We start from the raw sequence: 24233 nt of genomic DNA on the forward strand, positions 1-24233 counted from the left end.
CAAGAGAAAAACGAACGCACCATTAGATAACCGCCTCGACAAACATTCACATACACGTCTGAATCCTTGCCTGGAGCATGTCGTCGTGTTCTCTCTTTCGCGCTCGTCACAGTATGGATAGCTTAGATCTATCTGATTTGATTTTGTGTTAAACGGACTTTTTCGTTTCAATTCAAAACTCATGTAGGCCTAGCCCTTGTCACGTTGAGAGGTGCATAGAAAAAATAATGCAAGCGGTATCAAGCGGAATGTTAACGGGTCCGGGCGGGTGTGGATTTAACTTTGAAATAATCACGGGTGCACGGGCGGGTGTGGTGCTGTACTGTGCGGGCGGGTGCAGGTCTCCAAAAGTGGACCCGTGCAGGACTCTGCCCCAGAAGATCTATGTTTTTGCTCCCTCCCAGTTTCAGTCCTTCATATCGCAATTTGAACTCGGGGCATCTTTCGGTAAATCTATTGACTTTCACTTCTAGGTGAGCCATTCAGTACTTCTAGAAGTTGTACAGGTTGGTGAGTGAGGGATGAGTACAGCTTAGATGTGCGGAGCAGCTGACAGCTCCCATTTCTAATTTATTACAGTATTAGTGTAGTTGCTTAACAAGTAATCTTTCTACAATCATACTCTGCCTCGTCAGTTGCTGCTTAGTGGTACATGTGCATGGTATGCCTCAACCTGTCCTGCAGGGGGCCTCAGAGACACGGGCAGCACCCGCTCTGCGTGACTCGCAGGCCACCTGCCTGCCTGGCATCTGCCGCTATGTGTGCCGGTGGTGGGCAGGGCGCAGGACGTCCCCCAGCAGCTTCCTGGCCTCTGCTCCACTCTGCTCGCTCTGCTCCACTCCTTTTTCTTTCATTTCGTTCACTTTCCCCCTTTCCTTCCAGGCAGCGTGCTGCTCACCCTCCCCCCCTTATTTATACCCCAGTGTCCCATTTAAATAACGCCGGACACCATAAATCCATACTTTTCTTAAGTGACATTTGGAAATATATTTATTTAAGGCTCTTTCCTTAATGTTTTGCAGTTTTGGTCAACAATATTTTGAAATAAACAGGTGATTTGATTATACAATTGTCATCTTTAGCTTTTGTTCATTCATAAATTGCAAATTAAATAATTCCCTGTGACCCTGAATAGGATAAATGGTTACAGAACATGGATGGATGGAAATTAAACAATTCGGTGGGCCAGCATTTTATCCCCAAAGACTGACCCTGTATTGTTCTCATCACAAGCATTTCTAGCTGATATATTCTCAATAATGTACCACTTGCAATGTGCTCGTTATGGGCAGGGAGTCGCATTCACTTTCTGGTCGTCTTAACAGTTTAGATTGCTTGAACCAAAATGCATGATGGGATGGTATATGTAGGTGTTGGTATTGTGCTGATTGGTGCATAAACAGGAGCGGTGGCTTGTTTGCAGGCACCATGTCCTTTCTGTCCCCTCCTGAGCAGGATTTGTTTTAATCAGCTTTGCTTAGAGGATGCTGTGAGCCTACTGAAAAAAGGAGTGTGTATGGGGGTGCATAGGGGGGTGTGTGAGGGCTACGGCAAGGCCACTGGATCAGCAGCATGATACCGAAAGGTGTTTGAGGGCTAAGACAGGGCCACTGGATCAGCACTGTGATGCAGACCATTAGGAGCCTGTGCTCTTCCTCTTTGTCCACCTGCACACTCCCTGTGATTTCACCGACAAAGATGCACACGCTTGCATTTCATTTGACACTTTTTATCTTGTCTGCAATTTTACATTCATCCTTTTAAGAGCCTTAAATTCAATCGTAGGGAAACTTGTATTGCTATAATACATATAACATGGGTGGACAAAACAATGGAAAAGGGACTTAAACTTACTAGCTGAAGTAGTGGCCATAAGTGGAAATTAGCGGGAGAACATTTTAAAACAAATTTGAGGAAGCACTTCTTTACACAGCGTGTAGTCAGAGTATGGAATAGTCTTCCTGCTATTGTAGTGGAAGCTAAAACCAAGGGTTCCTTTAAATCAGAGCTAGATACGATTTTAACAACTCTGAGCTATTAGTTAAGTTCTCCCCAAACGAGCTTGATGGGCCGAATGGCCTCCTCTCGTTTGTAAATTTCTTATGTTCTTATGTTCTTATGTTCTAGCTAAACCACTAGCCCTATGTGTCTAACAGTCAGCAATTTGATATGTTTTCAAAGCAACATTAGTCAACGTACCAAGTTAACGAAAGAGTCAGTCATCAAGCTGCAGATTCATAAAAACTGCAAAATTTATTCAGTGTGACAAGGGGAACGTTGTATACCAAATACGGATAAATTATATTAATGAGGAGGAGCAATGCTCTCAAGTTGAAAAGTGCCGACAGGGATAGGAGCACATTTTATAGGATGGTTGCTATACACCACTAATGTGAGTGCAGAGGGCTGCCATTCAGAAACACACAGCCTGGTGTGAGGAACAGAGTGCCTGGGTCACAGAAAAGGGTCTGAGTCACCTTTCGGCCTGGTCCTACATCTGGAAAGCTTTACAGGAAGACAAAGGAAGCCTTTGATGTTCGCTGTCTGCTGGGACGAGCAGCCTTCTCCTGCAGATCATTAGGTGCAGTGATTACCCTGCCTGATTGTATAAAGGCCAGGGAGCATGAGGCCGTCTTGCAGGACCAGGTGCGGCCCGTGCAGATACTCCTCCCCGATGATAATGCCCCAATGCTCTCTGCTAAACAGATTCCGGAGCAGCCGCCCTCCTACTCACCAGAACCTAACGTCAGTGACCATTTAGAGAAGCTCTGGAGCAGAAAGTAGACGTTTACCTTCATCATCCTACAAGGAACTGGAAGCTTTTCTCCTTGAATAATATGCTCCAATATCCTTCTACACACAGGCCAGGTCTCGTATGACAGCATTCCAAGAAGGACTGACATGTATGGAAGCTGTCTGGCCTCCTCCAATATTCATACATTGTTTTTCTGTGTTTGCCTGCTCACATGCTATGGACAGCCTTTGTTACAGTACACCATGCATATGCGGTGTGGAGCCTGGATCAGTGCACACCTTCCCTCACACTTCTCAGGGTTACAGTGCATTTCACCATGGTAGTTCACCATCACAGAAAAGGTATCTTGCTAAAATAAGTCTCACTTATGCCTCATTTTGTGGGACCATGTGGTGAATTTAATGGACCAGAACAGTTTGTAATTATGTGTAATTTACATGCCAGACTGAAAAATGATCCCCGCTTTTGAAATGTAAAGAGTACATCGCCGCACTCGCGCTTTCATCAATTGCGGCACATAAATCAGAGGCGTGCCGCCACGTGAACCCACGTTTAATCCGCCGCTCCTCGATACGAGCCTGCCGTATCCGTGCTGCCAGTAGCTCTTTGCTTCCTTTCCGTTATGGTTTGGATGTCCTGGTGCTTCGGTATGGAGGAAGAGAGGTTTTACCTCACTGACTATGTATGGGTTCATTTTATTTGAAATAATTCTTAAGGAAAAGGTTAATCCATTGATCTGAAAAGTCATATTCGGGGATGAAATGTTTATTCTCTCGTTTTCATTGTTTGCTTTTATAATGACTCATATTCTTATTGTTCTGCTGCTGCAAGGTGAGCTCGTCTGGCCGCTGCTCAGCCAATCCCCTGCAGCTTTTTAATCGAGGGTCGTGTTTGGAAGCAAAATGCCAGGGCGGCCATAAATAATGCACAAATGTCACCAGGAGAAGGTGTACAGCGGCACGCTGCTGTAAAACTGAGATTACCAGGCAGAAAGGGCCCCTCCACATGTGATTGGCGTTTGGGGAGTTATACAGTATAGCTGAAAAAGGTCATTGACGTGGAGAAATTGAGCACAGAGTAGGTTGATTGGCGTAGCTAGCAGTGATGTGATAGCCACTGTGTCAAATTGTTTGTTTTGTTTTTCCAGTACTTGGTTTTTATTTTTAGGGTGACTTATAAAGTTTTGAAATGTTTGTGGGGCTTTCTGAGATCCTTGGACCAATTTCATATACATGGTGGTTAATGGTGTGTATTTAAGTAAATTATTAGTACTGACGATATCACACTGAGACGTACTCAGAGAGGAGGCTTTTGTACCAACATAAAATACAGGTGTGACTAGAATTTAATGATTTAACTCTGAGGTAACGAATAAAATTAACAAATAAAAGCAAGCACAAGCTGAATGCTTTCAAAAAGGCTAGATGCACAGATGAGAAAAGAAAGGGAATGTCAAATGATTTTTTTTTTTATCACAACTTTACATGAATTCAACAGGCAGATCGAAATGCTTTTTAATTGCGTGACTCCCCAAACTCCCACTCGTGGAAAATGTTAGCAGGGGTAGCAGGGGGTGGTGGGGGGAGTGGACCTTACCTTTATGTGGTAAAATTTTGGGAACCCAGCCAAATAGAGTCATGTAAATCAAAAACCTATTTGGCCAATTGGTTTTGAAAACAGAAGCATGTTAACTATTGAAAGTGCACTTAGTAACTGGAAAGACCCTCCTTTTAAGGCATTAGACTTCAATGGAGTAAAAGCAAATATTGCTTACTACAATATATGCATTGCAATTATGCTTCCATCTGGCAAATTTTTAAAGCGAAATGAACCAAGTAACCGTGATTCCTCACCTCTCCCCCCACACCCACCCCCCCCCCCATCCGCTCCCTGTGAGGCTGAAGGTTTTGATTTTAGCTCTGAATTTTGGGATTCTGTGCAACATCACAACTGAAGATCTCATGTTGTTTACACATAGGAAGGTATATTATAGGTCCTCATAAATTTTTTTTTGCTATTGTCCCATTTGACTGTCAAAAAATGCTTGTGTTGTTGATGTGATTATAAAAACTAATAATGCATTTATTACACTCCGTTAACATATTGACTTTCCTGGCCCAAATTAGTACATAGATAAGCTACAATTGTGAGAGATACTTGTGATTGTGCCAGTGCAACACTGAAACATGTCTATGGTCAGCAGGGTACAATGTGAGCCATGATACTGGCCTGTCATGTTTACCTGCGGCATCTCCCCCTCTATGGCCCTCTCTGAATCCAGGTGGCGAATCGTTTTGGGGAAAGCCCTTCAAGGACGAGTTCCGGCCCAATCTGTCCCACACTGGCCGTGGGGTCCTTAGCATGGCCAACTCTGGGCCCAACACCAACAAGTCGCAGTTGTAAGTTTGTCATTTACAGTTTGCATGGCATGACCAGGACATTCTAACAACATCTGCGAGCTTTAATGTAGAAACAAAACTCAAAACCTGAGTAAGTGCCACTTGTGTAGAGCCTACAGTGTCTTTGTATTTGAACCTGTTATTCACGCATACTTCATCTCTGTTTGGGAATGCTGGTCAGGTGACCCAGCTAGCAGGTTTGGGGGGCTGCTGATTGCACCCCATCCTGTACAGTTTCATAGTTTCTCAATTTGCCATCAGTGTACATATAATCTCTTAATGGAATTAAATTTTGTTAGGAGTAATTATTCTTATCCACGTTGTGCCTTTTAAATGTGACAATTTGAACTGTACAGTTAATACTGAAATAATCTGAATCACTTGACAATTATTGACAAATGTTTGATTTGTTGCAGCTTTATAACCTTCCGCTCTTGCACGTACCTGGACAGGAAGCACACGGTTTTTGGGAGGTATGTCATATTCCTTGTATGGGGGGGGGGGGGGGGGGAGTTGGACGGATTACCTCTGTTACTTCAGTGGCAAAATTAAGGGCTGATTGTTGGTGCAGTGCTATAACAGTGGTGTCGGTTTCAGGGCTGCTGGAGTACCGTGTCTGGGAGAGCGTTCAGGTGGTGCCTGATTAAAGCCCATATGGGACAGTACAGGACTGAATAACAGGAAGTGACAGGGTTTGGTTAATTCAGAACAAAAGCAGTTCCGGATTTTATCCCTCTGCTGCGGGATTGTCAGCTTGACTGTTCAGTGCTGGGGGGGTTCCTTGGGGTGTTCACTCGCACAGCATCTAGGGGCGTTCTCTCCCACAGCATCTTGGGGGGTTCTCTCCCACAGCATCTTGGGGCGTTCTCTCCCACAGCATCTTGGGGCGTTCTCTCCCACAGCATCTTGGGGCGTTCTCTCCCACAGCATCTTGGGGCGTTCTCTCCCACAGCATCTTGGGGCGTTCTCTCCCACAGCATCTATGGGCGTTCTCTCCCACAGCATCTTGGGGCGTTCTCTCCCACAGCATCTTGGGGCGTTCTCTCGCACAGTAATTTCTCATTTAGAGCACTGAAGGTCGCTTTCCAAAAGGCCATAAGAAGCCTGGTCTGTCATTATTTAACCCCTAAGAGGAGACTCCTGCTTGACGTTTCAAGCTGGGGGCGCCCACCGTGGCCGTTCTCACCGGGAATTCACCCTGTGAACACATCTTACACGGTGTTGCTGCTCTTAATAATAGCCAGCAGGCCTCGTCCGCAGCCAGGTGCGATTGTGTTACACGACGGAAGGCCTCGTATTACATGTAATGCCTTCTGCTCCAGTATTACACTCATTATAGAAGAAGGCCTCACATTACATATGGTACAAATCAGGAGTAATATTACATGTAGTGCAGGGTATTTTCTGCTAACTGAAGGAAAAAAAAAGTAGCTGGGTGATCAGACGGAAGCCCCCCCGGTATTGTTCCTAAATGGTGGCACCTGATGAGCGTGCGCAATCTCTCACTGTAGAGAGATGGCCGTCCCCTGCACCTCTCCCATGCATTGCTGGTGACTCGTCCAACATCGCTGTCCCTCCACCAAACAAACGGGGGGGGCAATTGTTAATGCGCCATCAGCTGCCAAACTGTACCCATGGGCATAAGAACATGAGAGATTTACAAACGAGAGGAGGCCATTCGGCCCATCAAGCTCGTTTGGGGAGAACTTAACTAATAGCTCAGAGTTGTTAAAATCTTATCTAGCTCTGATTTAAAGGAACCTATGGTTTTAGCTTCCGCTATACTAGCAGGAAGACTATTCCATACTCTAACTACACGCTGTGTAAAGAAGTGCTTCCTCAAATTTGTTTTAAAATGTTCTCCCGCTAATTTCCACTTATGGCCACGAGTTCTAGTATTTAGACTAATATTGAAATAGTCATTTGGCTGAACAGCATCCAGACCCGTTAGAATCTTATAGACCTGAATCATATCCCCCCTTAGTCTCCTTTGCTCAAGGCTAAACAGATTCAGTTCTGCTAACCTCTCCTCATAAGACATTCCTCTAAGACCAGGAATCATTCTCGTAGCTCCTCGTTGCACCTTTTCTAAGGCAGCAATGTCCTTCTTGAGGTATGGTGACCAAACCTGCACACAGTATTCTAGGTGGGGTCTTACCAAGGAATTATATAAGTGTAACATCACCTCCCTTGACTTAAACTCCACACACCTAGAGATATAACCCAACATTCTGTTGGCCTTTTTTATTGCTTCCCCACACTGGCGAGAGTGGGACATGGAAGCATAAACATACATACCGAGATCTTTCTCGTAATCAGCTACCTTTATTTCAGTGGAACCCATAAAATATCTGTACTTTATATTTCTGCTCCCTGCATGGATTACCTTACATTTATCTGTGTTAAATTTCATCTGCCAAGTATCAGCCCATTCGCTAATTAAATCCAGATCCTGTTGAAGCCTCTCTGCTGCTAGATCAGTATCTGCTACACCGCCCACCTTGGTGTCGTCTGCAAATTTAACCAGTTTACTGTATGTATTTGTGTCAATATCATTAATGTAAATTAGGAACAATAGTGGTCCTAAAATTGAACCCTGCGGTACCCCACTATGAACGGAGGCCCACTGTGACATTGTGCCTCTAATAACTACTCGCTGCTTCCTGTCAGTTAGCCAGTTTTTGATCCAAACTGCCACAGTTCCTAAAATCCCTGCAGCTTTAAGCTTTAGCAAGAGCCGTTTGTGGGGGACAACATCAAAGGCCTTCTGGAAATCTAAGTAAATCACATCATAGGCCTTTTTGTGATCAATTTCACTTGTAGCTTCCTCAAAGAACTCAAGTAGATTTGTTAAGCAGGATCTACCTCTCCTAAATCCATGTTGGCTATCCTTTATAATGTTATTTGCATCTAGGTAATCTACCATTTTCACTTGAATTATAGCTTCCATTATTTTTCCAGTAATGCTAGTTAAACTGATTGGCCTATAGTTTGCTGGATTACTTCTATCCCCTTTTTTGAATATGGGTGTTATATTAGCATTCTTCCAATCTGATGGTACCACACCCGCAGATAACGATTTCTGGAATATTAAAGTTAAAGGTTGGCTAATAATATCCCTCATCTCTTTTAAGACTATAGGTAAGATGCCATCAGGGCCCTGCGATTTATTTATTTTGAGTTTAGCTAGGCTTAGTGAACATGAACATGATGTTCTACAGCTTTTACTGCCAGTGGAATGCAGACAGGAAGTAAACTGAATGTAAACTCCTCTATGCTTTATTGTTGGCCATCATATTATCAGTCTGTAAGGCAGCAGCACAAGCATAGCGGTTCAGGAGCTCTGCTAAAAAATGCTCTACCATTCAGTTGCCCTTTGCCACCCCCAGCTTCTCTAGAAGCTGTTCTGTTGCATATTCTCCACCTGTTCCTCTAGGTACTCTGGTCTCAACCTGCAGTTTAGATAATCCTGTCTCTAAAATTAAGTCATCCTAAGTGTGTGGCTTTGTGTTTGTTGTGTGCAATACAATGAACTGGTGTCCTATCAAGGTTGTCCTCAGTCTTGGGTCCTGTCTTTTCTAGGACAGCCTCTAGGGCCACCATGATCCTGTCCTGGATAAGCAATCATGGTAGATGGAAAGACTGTAACCAACAGTATAAGTAATCAGTGGATTGAAATGGCTGCTATGTATCAGACTTCAGTTTAAAAATTAACCACAAACAAAACTTGTGAAAAATAAAAACATTGTAAGTTGCCTTTAAGAGCATGAGCAGTTTCAAGTGATGTCATCTGTTTTGATTACAGCAGGCAGGCAGGAAGAGAGAGCGCATTATTCAGGCTGTATTGCGATTTCCCCCCCCCCACCGTGATGTGGGCTCCTTGCTGAACAGCAGAGCCTCTCTGTCTGGGCGGATGCTTGGCTCTGTGTGCCCCCATCCCTCAGCAAAGACCTCGTCCGTCCGTCCACCCGCCCGCTTGCTCACTCGTCCCCCACGACATTCCTGACCCCTTCCACCCACCGCGAATAAAGGGACAAGTTGTGGAGCTGACCTGCCCTTAACCCCCCCACCCCCCACCCCGCCCTGGGCAGCACGCCTGGAACCCACACTGTGAGGGAGGAATTTGGCGTCTGCCTGAGACTGGCAGCTTGGTGCCTGTTTAAACAGCACCCCTGCCCCATAGGCCCAGTGTCAACAGAGGCATGCGGGGGGTGGGGGTGCATGCGCAGGGGTAGCGGTGCTCTGGTTGGAGGAAATCATTAAATCATTCTGGGTCTGCTTGGCAACAGTCGCCGAGGCAACTGGCAGATGCGCAGGGCCACCGGGAGGGGCTGTGCTGCATCGTATATGAGGAGCCTGAATGGCTCTTATCTCTGGCAGCATGAGCTGTGCTGCACTCCAGCTCGTATCAAGCGGATGCACAGTGCCCTCCAGGCCCCTGAGTGGGTGTGAGAGAGAGATGTCTGGGCAGGCACGAGCTATGTGGGTGGGGTTAGGCCACACTGCCCCCCAGTTATTAGGATAAATGATAGCACAGAGGGAATATGGCCACGAGAGCCCGATGCGAGGAGAGCCACCCCTGTGGGGCCCACGAGCAGTTTCTGACACGTAATGGCCTCGGTAGTGAGATCCAGCTGTGTAAACAAGGGTACAGATCTGATCTTTGAAAGGCACTTTGAATAAAGTCTCTGCTAAGGAAATGTACTTCTTTTTTTTTCTTTCGCAGAATTGTTGGTGGGTTTGAAACGTTGACGGCCATGGAGAATGTTGAGAGTGACCCCAAAACAGACAAACCGAAGGTATGGCATTATGTGCTTAACTTCATACTAGTGGTTAGCACCTCTGGGAATTGGCTTCAAGTCTCCGCCAGGGTTCCATGTGTGTGGAGTTTGCATGTTCTTCCCGTGTCATCGTGGGGTTTCCTCCAGGTACTCCAGTTTTCCCCCACAGTCCAAAAACATGCTGAGGCTAATTGGAATTACCAAATTATCTATGGGTATGCATGGTGCATGAGTGTGCCCGGTGATGGCTTGGTGCCCCATCCTGGGTTGTTCCCTGCCTTGGGCCCGTAGCCTCTGGGTTAGGCTCCGAACCCCCCGCAACCCTCAATGGGATAAACGATTTCAGAAAATGGATGGATGGAATGGAGACTGACAAGGTCAGCTATGGAGCCGCTACTGCATGTTTTTTGCTTGTTTTTCATAGCATTAGACACTGTTATGTGTGAAAATCGCAGGACATTGGCCGTTTCTGAGGTGCTGGAACCATAGTGTCTGACACCAACACTCGCAGCACGTTCAGAGCTGTAGCCGACCCCCTGTAGCCGACCCCCTGTAGCCGACCCCCTGTAGCCGACCCCCTGTAGCCGACCCCCTGTAGCCGACCCCCTGTAGCCGACCCCCTGTAGCCGGCCCCCCCTGTAGCCGGCCCCCTGTAGCCGGCCCCCTGTAGCCGACCCCCTGTAGCCGACCCCCTGTAGCCGACCCCCTGTAGCCGACCCCCTGTAGCCGACCCCCTGTAGCCGGCCCCCCCTGTAGCCGGCCCCCTGTAGCCGGCCCCCTCTGTAGCCGACCCCCTGTAGCCGGCCTGTGTGCCATATGTATTCAGCCAACATCTGCTTTTGGGACATTAGATCACAGATGCTATTTATACTCCTGTAATAAGTAAGTAAACAGTGAGTCATAACACAGACGCAGGGTCCACAAGCATGAGTTGGCCATCATATTATCTTGGAGAATTTCTGGGAATCCCCTAAATTACTGCTTAATCAATTTATCTGTTTCTCCAGCCGACCTCTCATCCTTCCATCCATCTTCTAAGCTGTGCTACAGCAAACCTCTTTCCACCATGGATGTTTTAATTAGTGATGTTCTGCTTTTGAAGCCTTAATATATGACTGTCCCATTAATCATTTCATGTGATGCTGGTAATTGACCTGTAGCAGATGAGCTTTAACAGATCTTACCTGCCTCTTAAATTAAATATGGGCTATATAAATCCACTATTTTTAGCCCATTCAAGGTCTGTTCAGTAAATAACTAGTTGATTTCAGTTAAGAATTTAACATGTACTAAACACACATCTATGTAATGGCCTTAGGTTGGCCCTGGACATGGGGGAAAATTAGACAAAAATTTATAAATGATCTGTTGAGCTTCTTGGAGTTTGTATCTATCAGAAAACCTGATGCATACGTGTCAGAACAAACAGGGATATGGCTGGACAGGAACGGTGACCTGCTTGATCATACATCCTGGTGTGTTTTTGTTGTAAGTAGGGAGGAAGTTGCAGGGGACGCCTCCTCCTTTAGGGGAGACATGAAATGTGCCTCACGTTTGAAAATCAGTTTCATACCTCAGCTGTTCCATCATTCTCCCGCTTGACTGCCATGTAACCATCTTTCAGGATGTATCCACACAAAAAAAACCCATCACCCCAGGGGAAATCCCACTCAGAGTCTCTCACACTTTTCCCGATCTCTAAGGATCCTCCAAACACACCCTTCCAGGGAGAATACTGCTTGGGAAGCTCCAAATCAAAAATATATAATGTTAGGAAGGCTAACTTCAATTGTATGAGATTAAAACTAGAAACCGTGAACTGGATGGAGTTAAATAACAAAACTGTTGAAGAGGCATGGGAATTTTTTAAAAGCACATTATTGCAAGTACAAGAGGACTTCATACCTGTTTCTAGCAAGAATAAATCTAGGAAATTGCAACCTAGGTGGTTTAATAGGGACATAAAGTATAAAGTAAGGAGGAAAAGGGCTTTGTTCCAGAGATGGAAAATAACTGATGATGACATAATAAAGCAAGAGTATCTAAATCTACAGGCTGAATTAAAAAATGACATTAGACGAGCTAAAAGGAATGTCGAAAGGAAGATCGCATTGGAGGCTAAGGATGACGTTAAAAGTTTCTTCCAGTATTTTAACTCTAAAAGAGCTCTAAAAGCTGAAATTACTAATCTGCAGGATAGTAAGGGTCTTATAATTGAAAACGACATTGACATAGTAAATGAGTTCAATGATAGTTTTGCACGGGTATTCACTGTCGAGGACACTAGTAACTTACCAGTTCTTATTACTAATTCAACATCGTCTATAACTAATATATATATAACTGAAGCTGATGTTTTGCAAAGCCTAGCTAAGCTCAAAATAAATAAATCACAGGGCCCTGATGGCATCTTACCTATAGTGTTAAAAGAGATGAGGGATATTATTTGCCGACCCTTAACATTACTGTTTCAAAAATCCTTATCTGAAGGTGTGGTACCTTCTGATTGGAAGCATGCCAACATAACGCCCATTTTCAAAAAAGGGGATAGAAGTAATTTGTCAAACTATAGGCCAATCAGTCTAACTTGTATAACTGGTAAAGTTATGGAGGCTATAATCAAAGAGAAAATGGTAGATTACCTGGACTCAAATAACATTTTGAGGGATAGCCAGCATGGATTTAGGAGAGGTAGATCCTGTTTAACAAATCTGTTGGAGTTTTTTGAGGAAGCTACTCAGGAAGTTGATGATAAGAAGGCCTATGATGTCATCTATTTAGATTTCCAAAAGGCTTTTGATGTTGTTCCCCACAAGAGGCTCTCACTTAAACTCAAAGCGACAGGTATTTTAGGAACTGTAGCGACTTGGATTGATAACTGGTTAACGGATAGGAAGCAGCGAGTAGTTATAAGAGGCTCGATGTCACAGTGGGCCTGCGTTCATAGTGGGGTACCGCAGGGTTCAATTTTAGGACCACTTTTGTTCCTAATTTACATAAATGATATAGACACCAATATATACAGTAAACTGGTGAAATTTGCAGATGACACCAAGGTGGGTGGTGTAGCAGATACTGAACTAGCGGCTCAGCAGCTACAGCGGGATCTTAATTTAATTAGTGACTGGGCCGATACCTGGCAGATGAAATTTAACATAGATAAATGTAAGGTACTCCATGTAGGGAGCAGAAATATAAAGTACAGGTATTTTATGGGACCTACTGAAATAAAGGTAGCTGATTATGAGAAAGACCTTGGTGTGTATGTTGATGCTTCCATGTCTCATTCTCGCCAGTGTGGGGAAGCAATAAAAAAGGCCAATAGGATGTTGGGGTACATCTCCAGGTGTGTGGAGTTTAAGTCAAGGGAGGTAATGCTAAGATTATACAATTCCTTGGTGAGACCTCACCTAGAATATTGTGTACAGGTTTGGTCACCATATCTTAAAAAGGACATAGCGGCCTTAGAAAAGGTGCAGCGTAGGGCCACAAGAATGATTCCTGGTCTTAGAGGAATGTCATACGAGGAAAGGTTATTTGAGCTAAATCTGTTCAGCCTCAAGCAAAGGAGACTGAGGGGGGACATGATCCAGGTCTATAAGATTCTAACAGGTTTGGATGCTGTTCAACCGAATAGTTACTTCAGCATTAGTTCAAATACAAGAACTCGTGGCCATAGGTGGAAATTAGCGGGAGAACATTTCAAACTGGATTTAAGGAAGCACTTCTTTACACAGCGTGTAGTCAGAGTATGGAATAGTCTTCCTGATAACGTAGTGCAAGCTGAATCCTTGGGTTCCTTTAAATCAGAGCTAGATAAGATTTTAACAACTCTGAGCTATTAGTTAAGTTCTCCCCAAGCGAGCTCGATGGGCCGAATGGCCTTCTCTCGTTTGTATAGTTCTTATGTTCTTATGTAGTTCTTATTTCGAGTAGTTTGTCTTGACTGTAAACAATCCCCCTTGACCCCGTAGTCAATGTGGTCAGTAGAATATTGATTATCATTAATTATTGATATTGAATCTCTGTCTTACACTTTGTAAATGTGATAAAGGGGAAGTCAGGATAAGCAGCTTTAAGATTAGCTGTAAGATACCTCAAACACTGCAGTACAGGCCGGCTGTCTGGAAAGGCTTCCCCTTCTTGCTGGCGCTGGTGTCCACGGCCCCACTTGTGAAAAGTCACGGGCTGACAGCAGTTTTATTGTCCCGTTTGTTACCACCCCATTCCAGTCAGAGATTAAGCTCCTGAGTGCCACCGTGTTCGTGGATCCCTACGAGGAAGCAGATGCCCAGGTGAGTTCATGTGTGCATGAGCGCACACATCTCTGTCCGCCTGTGCGGGTGTTTGTGCCAGCGTGTGTACTAGTGCCTGTGCGGGTGTTTGTGCCTGCGCAGGTGTTTGTGCCAGCGTGTGTACCAGTGCCTGTGCGAGTGTTTGTGCCTGCGCAGGTGTTTGTGCCTGCGCAGGTGTTTGTGCCTGCGTGGGTGTTTGTGCCTGCGTGGGTGTTTGTGCCTGTGTGGGTGTTTGTGCCTGTGTGGGTGTTTGTGCCAGCGTGGGTGTTTGTGCCAGCGTGGGTGTTTGTGCCAGCGTGGGTGTTTGTGCCAGCGTGTATGTGACTGTCAGCATTTCCTCTCCTCTCCTCTCCATCTGTATCTGCATTTTTATGCATGTTTGCTCCCAGATAAGCTTGAACTGTCTTGCTAATTACAGTTGCGAATAAATAATGTTCAGTCCCCTGTGGTTATCAGGCTGTTAACCGAAGGGCTGGGTGTCAGTGCTGGTTATCTGGAGATACTCATAAATGGCTTATGAATCATTTGTGTATTGTTGCTGATGAAAGTGTGCTGACCTTTTCAGATGCCCTGAGGGTATCTGCGCAGGTTTGAATCGCTGCTAAGTCAGTAGGTTTTATGGGAGATCACCACCACATTTCCCTCTTTCAGATCGCTGAGGAGAGGGAGAAGGAGATACGGAAGCAGCAGGAGGAGGCTGAGGCCAGCGCCGTAAAAATCAAAGCCAAAGATGATGAGAAGCCCAAAGTGTTCCGGCCTGGAGTGGGAAAGTACATCAACATGACTGCAACGTGAGGCCACTCCGCCGAAACCTGTCCCAGCCTCATCACTGCATAATACCGTCAGAGCATGGATAGGGCAAAAGAGCAACCACATTACATACCATATAGATGACTGAAATGACAAGAGAATGACAATAAATAAAAGCTCATAACTGCACCTGGGCTATTCTGAGGAGAGTGCGTAAGGGTTTCAGGTTGTGGCCTGTAACTGAGCTGCCTGACAGAGGGTATTATGGGAGAGTGCAGCTGCTGATGTGGTCCGATGAGCTGCCCCCCGCATCCCCTTGGGACAGTGACGGGTGGCTTTCCTGTCTATCTGGTCACCTCAGCCACCTGCACGTCATGCTGCATGATGGCCCAGGCCCAGCCCTGCATTATATCAGCTGCCACTTTTATTTTAGGGCCTGCATCATTTCTCCTCCACATTCGTAGGTAAAACGCACATCATCTCCTTACTTTTGATCAAACTACTAATTGTGCTGCTTTATTAGATTAGGTGTTAAGTCCAGTTCTAGGAAAACTGTTAGCAAACTGTTTGTAAGTAGGTCCTGTAGTAACTTTTGATTCGCATTCTGGTGCATTTGGCAGTTAATGTCAATTTATAGCCGCTATCAAAGATATCAAGATTCCAGCACATGCTAAAAAAACAATCCCTGTTTCCATAAACTTATATGCCATTAATTTTCCATTTTAATTGGATTTTTAAAGATGCCTGAAGGCTAAGGGAGGTGTTTCCTGGTTTTTTCTCTTTGTTCCCTTTTTTAATTTCTTTTATTTTAGGGGGGGGCTTTAAATGCCTTGTTTATTTCTGCTTCCATTCTTATGAAGAGTAGAGGTTCTCTCTGTATCAGTATCCAGTGCTACAGGCCTGCAGCCTGAACATTTCTGCATCCAAAATGCAGAGGATCTCTTGGGTTCTTTCCCCACACATTTTAATCAATGGTACCTGCTGTTGCACTTATTTCAAGTGACCATGAAGGTCCAGGTCTCCCCAGTTTTACTGTCTGGGGGACCTTAAGCACTGTGGCAGGAGCGATGTTGAAGGCGGTCGCTGTTTTCATGCTCTTGATCTCCAAGAGGGAAATTTCTGGGGCCAGGAAGGGAGGCGCCTCCCAGAGCCAGCGAGGTATTTTCCCTGGAAAGCTGGTAACAGAGCAGAGCGTTGATGAGGGGAAGCAAAGGGGAGGCTTTCCTGATGATCTCACAGTCACCCCCACCCCATCGGCACTGGTTTTTACCATTAGAAATGCCAAAAACCTGTGAGTGACAGGCACTGCATCAAATTAGATGGCTTTTTAAATGTCTTTCAGAGAAATTCAGGCCTCCATAATGGCCCCTCTGGAAAGCCCCACAGATACCTGGTGTTCTATATTATGTTGCTATTCAGCAACAAACTTTCCAGTTCAGACCAGTACAGAATGACGCTTGGCCCACATTCAGCTCCAGCATAAAGTGGGCTGGCTTCTCTAGCAGCTCTGTTTCCTGTTAACGGTACTTAAATATAATGTAATGCCTATATGGCTGCTCGTCTTTGCCAGCAGTTTGTTTTTACATACATAGCCATTAAAGGAAACGCTCTGGTAGGTGTTTGCCAGCACCTCCAACCAGACATAAAGCAGGAAGAGCTGTTAGCTGCAGCGTGTTGGATTTAGTTGGATTTTAAGGTCATGACTCCAACCAAGGGCCAACCATAATGCACCCTTGGAAATTCACTTGTATATTTTCTTTTAAAACTGCGTTGTTAACTTTTGATCAATGCGAGATGATCATACAGGGAGCCTCCTGGCGCCCAGTCTAGTCTAGCTGGTGCTGTCAGGAGGCCCGGCAGGGTGCGGCGCCCCCTGTATGCATGTGTCACTCCTAAGTCCTGCGGCTATGCATTTTCAGGAAGAGGCCGGCAGCAGAGGAAGACGACAGACCGTCCACCAGCTCAGCAGCAAAACGGCTCAAGGGCAAGAGTGGCTTTGGAGACTTCAGCTCCTGGTAGACAACAGTGTGCGAGCTCAAACATTTGTAATTTTTATACATTCTTTCAAATCTGAAGCGGCATAGTCTTTCTTTTTGTTTTTGTTTAATGTTTTTTTCTGGGCATGTAATAAATTTCCTTTTGCAAAAAAGCTTCCTGTCCTGTGATATAGTGATTCATAGCAATGTTTGTGGGATGCGGGAAGTTAACATACAGGGTCAACAGTGTGGAGTGATGAAGGCCATCAGCCTATCAGAGACCCTCATCAGACATGTGCAATCACACTGCATTCATAGGAGGCAGATTAATGGACATATCCTGTACATTTGTGGTGGGGCAGGCACTTAATAAAGGGCTCACAGTAATGCTTAGCAGTCACTGCCTCTTGCAGAGTGATTAATACCCCAGTTTAGCCTCTCCCTGGACTTAGGCCATCTTGCCGTAAGTAGGCATGAGTCAATGGTCTTCCTTTGTTACAAGTGGGCTGGGAAATCAGATGTATAAACTGGTAATTGCCAGTTTATGTACCTGTAAATTCCCTGCTTGCCATGAGCAAATTGTGTAAATTCTGTTCCAATAAAAATAATCTGCCTAAGAGATGCGTAACATTTGTTTTTTTCCATATATCAGTTAAGCAACTATAGTCATTTTGCTGGGACAGAAGTGCTTGAACAGAAGCTTTATATTATAAAACTTGTAAATCTGTTTTGGAGATATTAGCGTCTTGCTCAGTTTATCTAGAAACTTCAGCCATAATTAGATATTTAACCTTAGCTTTATTACTTTTTCCTGTGGAGGATTTGGAAATTTTAATGTTGAAATTGAATCGTTGGATAACTCCATGAAACCGCTGTAGGTTAAGCGTCTCCACATGAATGCTGGGATTTTCCCCGGAAATTTAATGTCTGGGATTTTTTTACTGCATGTCACTTCTTTCCAGGTGAGTCCTGCATGAGCAGGTGTACAGGAGAAGCTTCTCTCGACTGTTAAAATATTCAGCAGTCCCACAGAATCCAATATGTGCTCCAAGTCTTAGCCTAAATAAAAGATACATTCACCTTTTCCATTATTTATCCCCACACGTCGGCTTTGTGCCGTGGAAGGAGCGATGCTGTCAAGCTCAGCCTAACCATCCAATAGGGTGGGGCTGCCCAGCAAAGCAGCCCCTCCTTTGCATAGCATCCCAGCCGAAGGAGATTTGTGACTCTTCCCAGATTTTCATTACTGATTATACATCATTATGAAAGCTGGCAGGGATTCTAGGCTTTCTAAGAGCTGCTTTCTGAGTATTGTTTCCTGGACACATTGTTTCTCAGACACAGTGTCAAATCGCTGACCAGCAGTGGCAGAGACGATTACTAACCGTTCTTACCTATAGCTTTTCCTAATTGTTTCTGCTGGGGTGACATGTCAGATAAAGAAAGGAAAGCTTGAACCTGACATGTCAGATAAGCGCCTTAAGGGCTACATTTAGCTATTCAGAGCATTATTAAGGGGATTAGACTCCTGTTCTCGTTGCTGGCAATCAGGTTGAATGCATTTTGCCAAAAAATGAGAATAACATGAGGTCTGTTGTCACATCACTGAATCGGTTATTTCAGACCAGGGCAGGGAAATGAATGGGCTCAGGGAGTCTCAGGCAGCTCCTTTGGTATTTACTGTGAATGGGGAAGCTGGCAGTGTGGGCTAGCAGAAGGCTCTGCATGCATTGCTGTCACTTGCTATCAGTTTTTATGGTTGTGATGCTAGAAAATGCCTCAATAGGCGGTAGAGGTTCTTTGCCTTTTCCCATTCCCCATAATGCCGCCTACGGATCAAAATAGATCTCTGTAGGCTCTATATACCAAACGAAAAGGCACGCTAGCTTTTAGCATTGTGAACATCCAGGCAGGTTTGTTTCTGTGGCCCCAGTGAAAAAGTCACTTCGGGCCCCCTCACCCCCTTAACTATGTTTGCAAAGTTTGCTCCATCATTATGAGGTGTTTCACTGGTTAAGGTGAAGAAACTGATCAGTTTAGGCAAATTTTGAATAAGAATAGTTTTTTTTTTTTTTAAATCAACTGCTTTTACATATGAGGAATTTACTTTGGGCTATCATGCAAAACAAGCATGGGCAATCCACATAATCAATTAAAAACACAAAATAAGACAATGTACATAGTATAAACATTGTAGCAACAGGTTTCCTATATGAGCTGGGGGCTTAATACGCTTGGTATAATGCAGCAGCAGGTGTTTAGAAGGGCACTGACAAAGTCATTGGCTATTGATGAGGCCTACTGCTATAGGGAAAATACTGCTTTATAGGTGTGCGGATTTGGTCTTGATTGACCTCAAACTCTTGCCGGAAGGGAGTGTTTGGAAAAGTCCATGGCTGGGGCAGGAGACGTCAGCTGCAATCTTGATGCTCACTTTGTGGTCCTGGAAGTGTATAGGTCCTGAAGCAATGGCAGACTGCAGCTAATCACCACGCTGCAAATTATACGCTGCAGTTTGCTTTGTCCCTGTCAGTGTCAGCAGTGAACCAGACGGTGATGGAGGAGGTGAGGATGAACTTGATGGTGACAAAGTGGAAGTACACCATCACTGGTGATTAAATTTCTTCAACTGCAGCAGGAAGTACATCCTCTCCTGGGTTTTCTGCATGGAGGAAGTGATGTTCAGCTCCCACTGAAGACCTTTGGAGATGATGGTGCCCAGGATGCTGAAAGACTCCATAGTTCTCACTTGGGAGTCACACAGAATAATGGGGGCCAGAGGTGCTGAGCTTCTCCTGAAGACCACAACGGTCTTCAGAGCGTTGGCCATAATATTGTGCCGACCGCACGAGGATACCAGATGGTCAATCTCCCATCTAGAAGTAGAATCATCCCCATAAGTCCATCTGTGCCTCATTTCTACCAACACAGAGCTGGTGCTGGTGCTGGGGCTGGGCTGGTTCTCGCTTGGTGTCTCTTGAGGAATAGCCCGCATTTCCAATTTCGAAAAAGAATGGAACAGAAATGTTACGTAGGCGGAAGTGAAAGTAAAGTATAGATTAATCTGTATTTTTTTTTTTTTTTGCTGAAAGTTTGTGGATTATGACTTTTTGCGCCCTGTCTGTATTCACTTTTGTCTCCGTAAAGTGAGTGAGTTTATTCTCGCTTGCTGTTTTACCGCTGTACTGTTAAGGATACTGCAGTAATGCTAAAAACTGAACTTTGCTGTCCGCCTGATGATTTCTTCGCCACTCAAACACCATATTTTATTTATTCTACCTGCGACATATTTATGTTTTGTTTCACTGCCAGCACCACGATTATTAGATTAACTATCAGTTATGGATTGAATTTTCCAGTTTTACGGTGTCATCTGTGAACCTCGGGAGTCTGACAGAGTGGTGACTGGAGGTGCAGCTGTTTGTGTACGGAGGAAGGAAGTAGAGATGGCAGGCAGCTGTGAGGGGAACCAGTGCTGATGGCATTCACAGCCGCACATGCTGCTTACTAGAGAACGTGTCATTGTATCAGAGCTACAGATGTGAAGGTGACAAGGATGTAGTCATTAAGTCCAATTTTCTATCAGAGACTTCCTATCTAGCCACTAGCTGCCAAATCTCAATGGAGTCAGAAGATGGTGGCTACCTTGCTGCTTAGCAGAACATGCTGCTTCAGCATCACCTAAATAAGGAACGCATTTATTTATGTGGCCAACAGGGGGCCCATGTAATGTGTTGTTTGAATGGCGGTAAACACCGCTGCTGTAAGGAGGAGCCTCTGTTCTGTCTCTGTTATTGCGCGTAATTCAACACAGCTGGTTTGCTTTGAGCCGACTGTCATGTGGCTCATTTTAACCCTGGGTGACTGTGTGTCCACTTTATCCATTTTGCTGCTCACTTCATGGACTATGGGGGCTCTATGGGGGCAGAATGTTCCAGCGTGGTTTCCACACCAGTAAGCTGGGGGTGGGCTGCTGTCCGATAGCTACTCTGCATCTATATGATGGTGAAAAAGGCTTGAAATGTATTGCATTACCAATAGAGTTCTATGCTTATTAACAAATAACGTTTATGTTTAGTTTACTGGATTTAGCAAAATAACAAAAGCCACAAACATGTAGAATCCAGACTGTGCTCATCAAATTCATGGCCTTGTTAACAATGCAACATGGAAAATGTAATAAATGATGAAATTCTTTGCCCTGTAATTAAGTGCTATCAGGTTGGGCCTCGGTAACCTCAGTACTCAAAGCCCGCAGCCTTGCATCTTTCAGGAAATGTTTATTTTTAGCAGCTAATTTGAAGCTGAACCACTACACCAAGGTGCCTTCTTATCCAAACAATGTCAAATTTTGTACCAAATATTTGAGTATCAGAGAGTCCTGGCACACTTTACGTCCCTTGAAGACTGGATTTGTGCTCTGCTGACAGTGAGTCACGGCTGTGGTGTTTATGAATGGCAGAGGCTCTGGCTGGGCACAGGCCTCTTTCTTCAATCGAGAGGGAGTGAGATCGCTTAAGCGAAGATGACAGGCTTTCAGGCCCGATTATGCCTCCAATGGGGAGTGATTCGGTCTGTGAGAGATTGTGTCTCAGATGCCAGCAAGAATCAGCATCAACAGCTCAGATGTGCTCTCTAAGAAAGCCCCATATGAACAGCCTGATGGGGTGACAGCCAGCTCATTCTGCAGGTTAATGTGCCCTCACAGTTCCTCTGTACCCTCAGTATATGCTGAGTCCCCCTTCCCTGAACCCTCCGACCAGAGACCCAAAGGAGCCCCTCTTGACTTGTGCCTGTTTGTCTTGTTTTGTGTTGATCAGTATTGTCTTTTCCATTGTGGAATAATGGTAAGTTAAGTCCAATAACCACCTGGATATTCTTAGCTTGTGAAACTCTGCATGTTCACAGTCACCTCCTGCTTCTGCTGGTGTTTGACAATGAGCTGGAAATCTTGGACCCACCCTTTGAGGAAATGGGCAGAGCAGAGCACCCTAGTGCCCCGTCCAGCTGTCCGTGTCTCATGTCCTCATATCCGGGTACCTTTGGCCTCCCAGCCTGGTCTTTTCTGTTCCAGCTGAAGGGGAAGCCAAACTTTGGAGAGCTACACTGCCAGGCAAAGGCAAAACACCAGAGCCACACGATTTATCACAATTGAATTATGACTGAAATCAGGTCTCTCTGGCTCTATTTTATCTCATGAGAAAATATTTTAGTTCAACTGTGCTTGGTTTTTAAGAAAACACTATCATTTTACAACCTGCTGCACATTCAGGTGGGCAGTCAAAAATCTTTGAAACTCATTTTCTGAGTTTTAGTATCAGTATAGTCACTCTGCGTGTGTTTTCATTGTCATACTATTCCATTTGTTTAATTACAGATATAATTAGTTCCATTAATGACTTGGATTAGATGTCCAGGAATCAGAGTGAAGACTTGTAATCCATACCATTAGCTCCTCAAAGACAGCAGAGTATCAGGGGGCTTCTGTGCAGTTGATCCCCCCGGCAAAATGAGGGTGAGGATGGTGAGAGTGAAGCTCATCATGCTGCAGAGCTGATCACTCTCTCACTGGCAGCTGTGCCAAGAACAGGAATGACTGCTACAGTGAGTCACTAGAATCAGCGCCATGCTGCTAGCTGGCCTGTGCCTGGAGGGTGGGGAGTGCTCGGACCAAAACAGCTGACAAACAGCTCTTTGGGGGGGGGGGGGTGTCCATGAAGTCAAGCCAGGCATTGTTACTGAGTCCAAATATGGAGATTTGAGTCCTCGTACTACTGCACTTTCGAAGGATATGCCTCTCTAGGTAGCTCCACATGAAAAAGCAACTGAAAAGGCAGGCACAGTGAATGACTGCTGACAGATTATTAATACCAGCTCTCAGACAGCTGAAGGAATAGTCTTGGCAAAAAAGGCCATTGGCTGAAAGGTTGGAATTAATTGGAGTGGCAGACGTTAAGTATGGTGCTCAGGCATAAACATTTAAAAATCCAGCTAGATGTGAAATAAAAATGAATATGATCACCCTCCAGAGCCCTAGAATGAATGTTTCATGAAAGGACCGACTAGACCTAAACGGAAGCCTTAAAGAAAGCAAGGAATATTCTTTTTTTTCCAAAATAAGCATACTGAAAAAAAAATGCAAGTTTAATAGCCAAAATGGTAAATAAACAGAAAGGTGTCTTATTGGATTTGGGGTGGCATGCGAGTGTGCAGGCTGGCAGCCGCGTGGGTGCCCATGTGCTTTCACTCTCCTCCAAATAAACCAGCAGGCTAAATTTAGCATGAGCAGCAACCCCAGAGCTGTAGTGTGGGCTGTACTTAACAGAAGCCTTTCTCAATCCTCTTTTTTTTACCCTTCTGGATTCCCACCCTGTTAAATTATGATTTAAGGAATAGCCACAACACACACACACACACACACACACACACAAACATTAATGGCTCTCGCTGTGCCATGGCCTTCATCTAGCAGCCTGGCCTCTAGGATAAAGGATGAGATTAACATTGAGTTTGATGTGGATAAGGGATGTGAGAATGGCAGAGAGAATCAGCATGCTAATCTGCAGCGGAGCTAAAGTGGCTCAGCAGGACAGACACTGATCAACACCTTTCCAACCAATCAGAACCTTCAATAGTGATATCAGCTTCCTGACCTCCATTGGTCAATAAGTTTAACACATGCACACACCTAAAGAGGGTCATATTAGAATTAGACATATCAGCACTAATATCTCTAATTCAAATGCATTTTTAAAAGCGAACCAGCAGCAGATGCTCTAATATGGGATTTATTAGCTGGGTATGGACTGGTTGTGAGGCTCAGTGTCGACAGCAACAAGGACATTTGTCACATTGCGGTGACTGATGAGCCTTGTACCACGGCTATGAGGGAAACGGTATCCAGTGTTTGATTCCACACGTTTTTATGCATATTTTGCATACTGAACAACTAATCCTGTGAATTTTTCAGCTATACAAAGTAAATAAATACTAACAAACCCAGAATCCCATGTTACCAACTACTTGCATTATCTTTGTTATTGGTTTTTGCTATTTCTAACTTTTTCCTTGTGTTGTCAGACATGGAGTGGTTTTTTGAAACAGTAAGCAAACAGTAACAAAAATATGGACGACTTGTGTCCATAGCAACAGGTGCTCTGCTTCATCCGACAGGCATCTGCATGAAGGGCTGTGATATGTTAGTTCCCTTGATGCTGAGTGGTAATTTCCTGCTGTTTTGTGTTTGCAGGGCAGAAAAATCATCAGATTTTGTGCTG

The 24233-nt window shown here is 44.8% G+C and overlaps 1 protein-coding gene across 2 annotated transcripts in view; it reads left to right on the top strand.

Moving 5' to 3' along the window:
• The window catches only part of ppil2 (peptidylprolyl isomerase (cyclophilin)-like 2), a 40964-nt gene extending 23391 nt beyond the window's left edge, over positions 1–17573 (top strand). For both annotated transcript variants that reach the window (XM_023838957.2, XM_023838958.1), the window contains 6 exons: positions 5037–5154; positions 5571–5627; positions 9881–9953; positions 14168–14230; positions 14882–15021; positions 16900–17573. In XM_023838957.2, coding sequence (XP_023694725.1) covers positions 5037–5154; positions 5571–5627; positions 9881–9953; positions 14168–14230; positions 14882–15021; positions 16900–16999 — 551 coding nt within the window. In that variant the 3' untranslated portion in view covers positions 17000–17573. The remainder of the gene's footprint in view (positions 1–5036; positions 5155–5570; positions 5628–9880; positions 9954–14167; positions 14231–14881; positions 15022–16899) is intronic.
• The last annotated feature ends 6660 nt before the right edge of the window (positions 17574–24233 follow it).

Source organism: Paramormyrops kingsleyae, chromosome 2, assembly GCF_048594095.1.
Source record: "Paramormyrops kingsleyae isolate MSU_618 chromosome 2, PKINGS_0.4, whole genome shotgun sequence".
In the NCBI taxonomy this organism is placed as follows: domain Eukaryota; kingdom Metazoa; phylum Chordata; class Actinopteri; order Osteoglossiformes; family Mormyridae; genus Paramormyrops; species Paramormyrops kingsleyae.